At 39.9% G+C, this 10741-nt stretch overlaps 1 protein-coding gene across 1 annotated transcript in view; it reads left to right on the top strand.

Annotated features, from left to right (window-relative positions):
- The window catches only part of LOC123987110 (stathmin-3-like), a 41673-nt gene that overhangs the window by 24467 nt on the left and 6465 nt on the right, over positions 1-10741 (top strand). The window contains exons 3-4 of the mRNA XM_046075723.1: positions 67-245; positions 4414-4605. Of these exons, the coding sequence (XP_045931679.1) occupies positions 67-245; positions 4414-4605 (371 nt within the window). The remainder of the gene's footprint in view (positions 1-66; positions 246-4413; positions 4606-10741) is intronic.

Raw genomic sequence — 10741 nt, 5'->3', positions numbered from 1 at the left:
CAATTACTGTATTGTACTAATTTGTTCTTCATTGTTGGTGTGTGGACTGGATTCTGGCTCTGTCAGACCTGGAGGTGAAGAGTTTTAACAAGAGAGCATCTGGCCAGTCATTTGAGGTGATCCTGAAGGATGCTGATCTGTCCGGAGACAAAAGCCAGCCTCAGCAGCTGCCCTCCCCCCCAAGAAGGGAGGTGTCCCTGGAGGATCTCCAGAGGAGGCTGGAGGCCGCTGAAGAGAGGAGGAAGGTAAGCAGATATGTCATCTCACCGCTGTTAATGCTTTTATTTTATTTAGTTGGCAATTAGTCAGCATTGAGCCACAATAAACTCATTTCACCACATCAACCTCCTTTCATTGCTAGTTGATAATTTTCTGTAAACTGTTTCCCATAGATATAAACATTTGTTATATTAATCGCCCTACTGATTCAATAATAGCTCCGATATGTTTTCATTAAACTAAATTATGCTCTTAATTTGGTGAATGCAAATTTTTTTAAAACTTTAGACTTGTTCAGGTAACAATACTTTAATCAAAAATAAATCTTTGCCTTGATAAGCTGTTTTTACACTGATCGCAGTGATCACTGAACTCTGGGGGTCACACAATGTATGGGTGTGGTTTTCCCACGTTCAGTGGAGTGTTTCAGTGTTGATATAGTTTCAGTGATTTAAAAACAAACTTATTGGGAAATTTAGAATAGATGGGGAAACAGCTATCCTGGCTGTATCTGAAGTTAGTCAAAAACTCACTAATTAAGAATTTATTTGTTCATTCACTGCAAATAAATTACCACTTGTGATTGGGGGACTTCTGTGCTGGAACAATTTCTTAGCAAAAAACAGTTTCTCCATCACACAGCACTTCTGTGTAGCATCCCTAGCTATAGTTCCGATACAATCAGTGAGCCCAAGAGTTGGTTTTGGTCTCTGACTGTATATATTGTAGTATGTATAAATAGTTCCAGCCAAGCGCATAGGTTTGGTTTCAGAAGTGGAGGGGCACAAGTGGTATTTATTTATGTTTAAATCAATCGAGCAAACAGATTATAATGAAATTGGTTATTTTGTTGTGCCTTCAATGATAATGATAGTGTGAAGGAATTTAGGGGTATGACACAGGTTTCCCCAGGTCATGATAGGGTCAATTTCTCAGCTAAAGTAAGCCAAAGGTAACAGCCAGGGACTCTCCAAAATGGAAGTCAGAGACTGGCCAATAGAGACAAGTCTTTTGTAGGTCTCACCCACGAGGGAATCTTAGAGAGACTCTTTTAAGAAAATAAAAGTGAAGGGGACAAAAACAGAATTTAAAAAGTGAGTGAGACAGCCGACTCAGAATGTCATATCATTATAATAATTATGATTTGGAAATACTGTTAGTCAGCCTACCAGTTGTAACTTCTAGGAGATATCAGGAATTGATAATCTCCCGCAAAAAACAAAAAAGTGGCGACAAACCTGTGGCAAATGGCTGCAAAGCCTTGCTGGCAGTTCTACATAAATTCATGTATTACCACAGAAGCTACATGCAGTTTGTTTGTACCTCATTTCATTTGTTCCACTCCAAATACATAAAATTAGGCCATTTATATGATGCGACTACAAGGCTGGCAAAGGAGGAATAATGGGAAGTTTATTTACATACATGAGATTGATATCTTTCTTCTCTTACGGTCAAATAAATGATAATCCCAAAATGATGTTACTTCTTTAACTGGCCATTTTTAGTCCCTTTGACCTTGAAACGGAGGCAAATAAGCACACTTCCGAGAATTTTGAACTATTCTTTTAAAGTAACTGAATAACAGTTTTATTGTAATGCTGTAGAAAACATACCATGCAGTGTGTGGATTTATTTATGTGTTACTTAAAACCTCTTCAACAGAGCTCACACTCTTAGAAGTGTCTAGTAAGCCTTCAAATTTTAAACCTAATGTTTTTGCTTACAGTAGCCTTTAGAACCTAGTAGTGCTGTAGTACTGAAGACCGGTCTAGGACTCGAGACTGGTCGTGAGATCATTTTTTGATGGTCTTGGTCTTGTCTTGGACCCGACCGCATTTGTACTCGGTCTTGTCTCGGTCTCGGACATTGAGGGCTCAGGATTTTCTTTCAAGTCAAGACCACAACTTTGGGAATCTCAATAAATTGCTTTTGCATTGTCTGATTTATTTGCCAACGTCCCAACTTTGATTGGATGTAAAATTTATTGCTTCCAATGCAACAAATAACCCTAATTAAAAATGTGTTGTTACCATTGACGACTGTCCCCCCCTCCTCGCGATGGTAATCATGGAAAGCTCTCTGGAACATCCAAAACAACAGGCAGACAGAACACTCTTCCAAACAACATAACTGAGTGTAAACGCACTACACTACAATGACTGGACAGAAACACCAAACATATATACACAGGGACTAATGAGCAGGGCGGGAGCAACACAGGTGACCGGGATCAAGGCTAACAAGGCAGAGAGACAGCAGGGGAAAACAGGGAGACAGGCAGGCAGAGTGATAACTGGGGGAACAGACATAACCTAGGTTACTGGACACTAAACACAGACATAAACACAGAAGACACAGAACTAAACCCAAGATACATGACAGACAGGTACAAGGTGAGCTCAACAGAACCTGCGAATGAACAATGAAATAAACAAGGCTAAACAGTGAACATAAGACAAGGAACAAACCTCCAACAGTAAACATGGACCAACTGTTACACAGACCGTGGAAGGGAACAGAGACAAAACTAACCAGGAAACAGGACTATACTCAATAACGAACAGAACGGAAATAAGGAAAATACCAAAACACCACTAAACACTAGCTGACAGATAATAACTAGATGGATAATAACCCAGACTAAATAACTGATACCAAACTGATCAATAAGTAAACTTCACAGTGAACTAAATTCAACAGAATGGAACTAAAATGTAGATGCAAAACCCAAATCTTAGAATCAAGAATACAAAGTGGATAAGGGCGACAAGATAACAGGACAACACAGACAACACACTAGGATAACAGAACAAAAACAGACTAACAAAGAACCAAATGGACAACAAAACAGCAGAGCTCACCATAAACACAGACTGGGCACAGGACAACAGACAAGACAGAACCCCAAAACACTAGACCAAAATAACAGATCCTCAACTGACCAAAACTTAAACATGGCTGACAGGCAGAATGTGACAATGTGGGTGTTTTAATGGGAATGTGGATCTTTCAGATCAACTAGAGAAGTACCTATGATCTAGTTCCACATTTTATTGTGTGTCATGTAATGTGGGGAACTGGTCTTGACTCAGTCTCGCCCTCTAAATGTCTTGGTCTTCTCTCTGTCTCGATAATCTCTGGTCTTGGTCTTGGTCTTGACTTGGTCTTGGTTTGGGCGGTCTTGACTACAACACTATAACCTGTTGTTCAGTGGTGTAACCTTGACAATGTCTGTCACAGTCAAAACATTTTTATTCTGAAGACCAAAACTTAGCAACTTCTTCTCTAAGTATTTCAATTATTTAAGTGCCTTTGGCTGTTTTGGATGTGTAGCAGCTGTATGGTTGTATTCCACTGTACAGACAGGGATGGAAACAGGTGCTTTCCCATCCAGCTCATCATTATAAGCTCCAAACATCTCCAGTGTTCTACTGCAACAGTCCCTCGGGCTGATTATTGGATGTCAACATTAAACAAGACTGGAGTAAATAAGAGTTTTCAGTACCTGTACAAATACAGGAAAGGAAGGTTTAAACACAATGCAAGCTATAAAATGAAAGAAGTGCTACATGGATGTCTAAATTATCTTGGAAATGAAGGGACACAATTTACAGGGTGTGCAAGAGGACAGTTACGCACAACAGAAACAAAGACACAGCATTCATAATTTAATCTTACTCACAAAGTGAGGAATAATGGCAGATAGGGTTGTACAGTTGTTCACATAAAACCAGTTTGTCTCCCAAGTAAAAGGTAAAAGAGTGAGTCATTAGAGCAGATAATAGTTGAGGGATTATATGAGAGTATGTGTTGTAATTTTATTTCAAAATAGCATGAGCCATACTGTAAAATACTTTTTGAAATACAGGTGGATGTTGCTGTGGGAATCAAACCCTGGTCTCCCACACCAGAGACATGTATCTCATCTACTGCACCATCACCACCCCCATTATTATTGTTATTATTTTTACCCCTATGTTATCGTTTATTTGTGCTACAGGGCAGTGAGCCTTTAAAGCTGTCAGGAAACTCTAGCTAGTCTTGAGGCAAAACTGTCATTCTTTGGTTTCTGTTTGATGAACTTGGCTTTTGGTTGTCATGAATGCCTGCCAACCCCAACTACCAATGATACAATTACCTTCATCATTATGGTGACTCCACACTCTTTGTCTGCCCCCCAACCTTCTGCAGTCCCAGGAGGCCCTGGTGCAGAAGCAGCTGGCGGAGAAGAGGGAGCGTGTGCAGGAGGTTCTCCACAAGGCTCGCGAGGAGAGCAACATCTTTAGCAAGAAGACGGAGGAGAAGCTCATCCAGAAGATGGAGGCCAACAAGGAGAACAGGGAGGCTCACCTCAATGCTCTCAAACAGAGGCTGCGTGAGAAAGTAAGTCTTCCCGTTCTGTGATCATTTGTGATTTAATATTATCTGTCAATGCGAGGAAAGCACCATTCTCTTCTCCAGTTTCACAGTCACACAACAAACACAAACCAACTGATTATGTGAGAGTGTCATTTTTCTCTTTCAAAATGTGGATTATGTGACACCAGCACAAATTGGAAAACAAGCTTCATGTTTATCATATAAATTGTAAGTGATCACACACATAATATTATAAAGTAGTTCCATTTTGATGATACGACTGACCTTTTTGGTTACATTTAGACCAAGGTCTGTGTCATAATGACTAAGATTGGGCAACTAAAGCTACTCAGTTAAAGTTGTAATCCTTATAGAAATAGACATATTCACTTTCAGCCCTAGAGCTACATGAAAAGACTGATAGAGAAAATTAGAGGAGAAAATGAATACCACTCATTGTCTGTACGATAAATATGAAGCTCCCGCCACCAGCTGGCTAACTTAGCTTAGCATAAGCACTGTAATCAAGGGGAAACAGTTAGCCTGGCTTAGTTTAGAGGTAGAAATGTTTGCCTGCCAGCACCACTACAACAAGAATGGAAATATGTATAAAAACAGTTTCCTTCTTATCCTTATTTTATCTAGTCAAATGTTCTGTTCTAAGTCTTTATATATTCCCTCAATTCTAGTTTATATAGCAATCTACCCTAAATGGTAGGTTTCAGCTCTTTTTTTTTCTTTCTGGACAAGGCTGCATGCTCTTTTGCATCTCTCCTTTCCTTTCTCTTCAAACATGTCTTTAGCTGGTCCAAATATTTTTTTAAACTAAAACTTACATTTTGAAGGAAAAACATTTCAACCCACTTATCAAACTTTCCCATAGATGTTTTAACTTTTTCATAAATTTTACAACTGGCAGAAGGATTTTATGAGCTGTTTCCCACTCAGTTTACCAGTTTTACTCCAACACAACCCCATTTAATCTCTAAATCCCCTTTTCCACTGCACGGTACCAGACTCTACTCGACTCGACTCGACCCGACTCTACTCGCCTTTGTTTGGTTTTCCATTGTAGAAATGTTGTACCTGTACCTGCTTCCAGGTGCTTTTTTTCGTATCACCTCCGTCGAGGTTCCAAGCGAGCTGATGCGATACTAAAATGAGACATTAAAACACTGCAGACTGCTGATTGGTCAGAGAGAATCTTCACTATTGCACTGCATCATCATTGCATGCGCCAGACAGAGGCCAGCAACAGAAAGTTTTATATTTTACAATTTTTGTATGTTTTGTATGTTATTTCATCACTAAATCCACTTCTTAGAAGTTTTGAGGTGAGACTGTGTAGATTTCGAATATTGACAGTTTTACGAGAAGTGATAGCAGAACGGAGTTGAGGAGCTCCGCAAGTGGCTGCGGGAGGAGCAACGGCAGAAGAAAACACAGCTGGAAGGTTTTCATACTGCTTATCTGTCTTTGAAAATTACGTCGCGGCAGTTGTGTGTGGCATCGCTATGTAAATGTTCTGTACTTGTATAGCGCCTTTCTAGTCTTTTCGACCACTCAAAGCGCTTTTACACTACATCTGCATTCACATTCATACACTGAGCCTAAGTGCTCAAACAGAAACTAACATTCACACACATCCATAAGCTGGCGGAACAGCCGCCAGGGGCAATTCGGGGTTCAGTATCTTGCCCAAGGACACTTCGACATGCAACCAGGGGGAGCCGGAGAGTGAATTGCCGACCTTCCGATTAACGGCCAACCCGCTCTACCTCCACAGCCGCCCATGACGACCAGCTACATTGATACATACATCTCTGGGTACTAGCTGCAATGGGAAACGGAGGACAGCCAAACCGAGTCGAGTCAAGTAGAGTCTAGGCGAGCTGGTACTGGTAATGGAAAAACGGCATTACCTAGGGACAGTCGTCACTGTAAATCCAGATTGTTTACACTACAAACTCTGGGAAAAGCAGTCGACGGTGGAAAAAAAACAGTCCTCTTCACGGCCCTGTTAAGATTTCAAAAGTGCTCGAACAGTGGAGAAACCCCTTTCTCCAATCGGCCAGTGGTGGAAGAAGTACTCAATTTTCATACTTAAGTAAAAGTACAGATTCCACATGAAAATGTTACTCAAGTAAAAGTAAAAGTCATCCAGTATAAACCTACTCAAGTAAAAGTAAAAAACTACCTGGTTTTAAAAATACTTAAGTAATCAAAAGTAAAAAATACTTCACATCAAAATCTATTGATCTTACAAAAAGCAATCTATATTTTTAAATTCACTCAAGACAGGTTTGAATACAGCATTATAAGTTATAGTGAATCACAATAAGGAAAACGGAGTCGCAAGAGTACCAGTGGATATTTCCTATATGTGGGAGGGTAAGTCTGCGTTATTGCTCTGCTGGTGTGGTAGTATCCCCTTCAGACCGTCTGACAGACACAGAACCCCGTTTGGGACTTTGGGTATCTAAGAATGAGACAAGGAGGCGGAAACCAAAACTAATTGAAACGCTTTTCAATTCACAATCTCATCAAAAACCCACACGTTAACTTCAGCACCTCTGATAAAGTGCATCTCACAGTCCCAAACAGAGCAAGGCTGGCCTCAGTTTTCAGATGTTTATATAGCAAAACTCTACCAGCTACGTTGCCACTTGGTCACAAACTAGCTGTGACTCACACACTTGAGGCTCTCACTTCATTCCTCCCTTTGTAAGAAGCCTGAATAGAAACCTCTTCTAGAAAAATCAGTGCTGGTCTGAACAGACCTCTGCGCACTAATTCAGTCCTCATGAAATTTGAAAAGACTTGGGGCCAATCTGCTGGGTCATCTGGTGGAGCAGCAACTGTTCCATCAGGGTCTGAGATAATGTATCTGAGGCTGGCTCTGCAGCTCTGGCTGTGCTCGTACTGCCTGATGATCCAGCATCTACTGTACTGACAAACTTCAGCACAGCCCCTGTAAATTATAGATATTTTCTATTTATTAATGTTATCAGCTGCATCAGGCCCATTCAAACTGGCTCCTCCAGGTTTCCTTCAATACAGTTTCAAATATAAAACACTATTTATAAAATGATTGAGCTGGACTGTCACTACTTTGACTGTCGCATCAGCTGGCTGAAGTTGATTCACGCCGAGTCGGCTTTATCAGTTTTAAATTTGTTTTTCACTGCTGCTCCACTCAGGTGCGCTGCATAGGTGACCAAGAACAATGTAACGAGGTCTCGTGCAGAATGTATCGGAGTAAAAAGTTGATATTTGCCGTTGAAATTTAGCGAAGTGAAAGTAAAAAGTTGCAACAACTAAAAATACTCAAGTAAAGTACAGATCCTGGAAAAAAAACTACTTAAGTACAGTAATGAAGTATTTGTACTTCGTTACTTTCCACCACTGCACTCGCCCTTGTTTAAACCCCCATAAGGGCCAAAACAGCGGGGAAAACTTTCTTCTGCACAGCCCTGTTTAAACCCCAAAATTGATTACAACAGTGGGGAAAACTTTTTTCTACACGGCCCTGTTTATGCCCCAAATGGTTAGCAGTGAGAAACCCCTGTTTCTGCACGGCCCTGCTCAACCGGTCAATCCAGCGGAGAGAATCTGCAATAATCCTGCTCGGCCCTGTTAACTAAGGATCCGTGTGTGAGATGGTACAATCAAAAGAGCACTCTAAGCATTTAATTAGTGTTTTTTGGGAATGCAGGAACACATGTGGACCATTTTTTATTTATTTCAGATACTCACCACATAAGGACAACAAATGTCCAACTATTTTTGAGATGGTAGTGGCAACATTCTGGGGTTCGGTCGGTCGACCCTCCCGTCTCTTAAGTCAGCGAGGTGGAGGCTGAAACACTTTAGGGTGATCAGTCACCAGCCGTCTCAGGTCCCTGACAAACTTTGCCAAACCATCCCACTTCTGACACCAAATGTAATGGAAATATGTCCTTTAGTGAGTCTTCTGAAATAAAGAATTCAATCCAGATGTCTTTTTATTGTTTGCAAAGGGTCAGACAGACATACAGAGTGCAAACAGACTGCAGAATGTAAGACAAAGAGCCAGTGAAGAAACAGATGACTTTACACTTAAAAGGGTATTACGCAACTGTCTTAGGGAGGAAGGCAATAGAAACCAACCATCCTGAGATGAAGGCCTATCAAGGACGTTCAGATAAGGAAACCCTCTAATGAGCTTCTATCCCATGGGAACCTTCACCTATCTATAATACTGCAGCATAAAAGGTAAAACAGTAAACACTGTAAAATATCAAATTTCCCTCACACTGGTAGAAGCTATTAATTTATGCAGTAGTATTTATTTCAGAGGCATTTTTTACATTTGTTGAAATTCTCTTTACATTCTGACAACAATCAATAAATCATGTGCTCTGACACAAAAATAAATAATAATCTGTTATCTGTGGCTGTCGCAGGACTGCAGGTGGTCATTACTAAATAAACAAAACCTTTCATCCAACCCCTGCACACATGCAACTTTATTTTCATCACTCTATTGGATGTTAAAATATCCACTTCCCGTTCTACTCTGCTCCACCGACTTTGTCCCTGATGGCAGATTCTGTTTCATTTCTCATGAAATGCAACAGATCTTTTATGTATTTTAAGTCAGTGAGCTCATAGCTCAAAAGTTCAGGAAGCCAGAAAATTCAAACACCGCCCTGTACTGTGGGTGGGACAGCTGACCTGTGCAGACAAGTCCTCTTTCATCGTCTAATTGTCTCGAACTTAAAACGTTCAGTAGAACAGTATTTTGGGGGGGGGGGGGGGGGGGGGGTACCTATACCATTGTCATGTCATTTTCTGGATGAACTTCTTGATGAGCTCAAACCAGCAGACTGAATTCACCTGCTTTGGTAGCACTGAATAGGCCAACATAGACTTGATAAATGAAAAAAAGAGAACTGAAAACATAGTTTTGAACTAATTCAAATATATAAATATCGTTATTTTGCTATCAAACCTTCTTTCAAAACACTTATTTTCATATTCCTAATTAAAAAAGAGAAAGTCAGTGTTGTTTTTTCTGTCATTGATACTATAGATGAGCAGCAAACAGAATCACAGAACCCAAAAGCTAAAGAAAATGCAGTCTGATGACAAATAGGCTTGTCACAGAAAAGTCAATAAACACAACACTAATGTGACTGTTTTACACTAAAAGCAACCAAAATTTCATGAGCAGAATAACAACAGAACTTACTGAGACAAGGCAAAGGTTTTAAGCCTTTTTTACAGCAGACATTTTGACTTTGTAGTAATAGAAGGAAAAGAACAGGACACAGCACATTAACGATGGCTCTGAAAAAACATACAGTTTAAAAGAGTTAAACAGAAAATAAAAACAAGGTAAAACAGGAGAGTAAAAGTTATAGTGTAGTGTAAAGCCTTATGTCTTATTCAATAAAAGGCAGCTGCAAAAAGAAAAGTCTTAGATCTTGATTTTAAACATCATGGGAGTTTATTCCAAATATATGGAGCATAAAAACTGAACTCTTCTTCTCCATGGTTAGTTTTGAAAGCAGAAAGCACACCTGTTCCAGATGACCTAAGAGGTCTGCATGGTTCATAGTGTAAAAATGGCACCTCCATCTCCTCTCTTATGCACTCTAGCTTCTCTCATAAAACTGAAGTTGGGAGGGGTAGACATGATATGAACAGCTGCACTCTTATCTTGGTGTAACCAAGTTTCAGTTAAAAACATGAAATTAAGATTGTGCTTGATGACAAGATCATTGATTTTTTTCCAACAGGCTGTGGCTGACGAGAAATGTGCGCTAAATTTGTTATATACAGTGGGTACGGAAAGTATTCAGACCCCTTTAAATTTTTCACTCTTTGTTTCATTGCAGCCATTTTCCAAAAATCAAAAAAGTTCATTTTATTTCTCAGTAATGTACACTCAGCACCCCATCTTGACAGAAAAAAACAGAAATGTAGAAATTTTTGCAAATTTATTAAAAAAGAAAAACTGAAATATCACATGGTCATAAGTATTCAGACCCTTTGCTCAGTATTTAGTAGAAGCACCCTTTTGATCTAATACAGCCATGAGTCGTTTTGGGAAAGATGCAACAAGTTTTTCACATCTGGATTTGGGTATCCTCTGCCATTCCTCCTTGCAGATCCT

Source organism: Micropterus dolomieu, linkage group LG18, assembly GCF_021292245.1.
Source record: "Micropterus dolomieu isolate WLL.071019.BEF.003 ecotype Adirondacks linkage group LG18, ASM2129224v1, whole genome shotgun sequence".
In the NCBI taxonomy this organism is placed as follows: domain Eukaryota; kingdom Metazoa; phylum Chordata; class Actinopteri; order Centrarchiformes; family Centrarchidae; genus Micropterus; species Micropterus dolomieu.
Note: the sequence above shows the minus strand (reverse complement) of the source record. Positions and strands in the feature narration are given on the sequence as shown.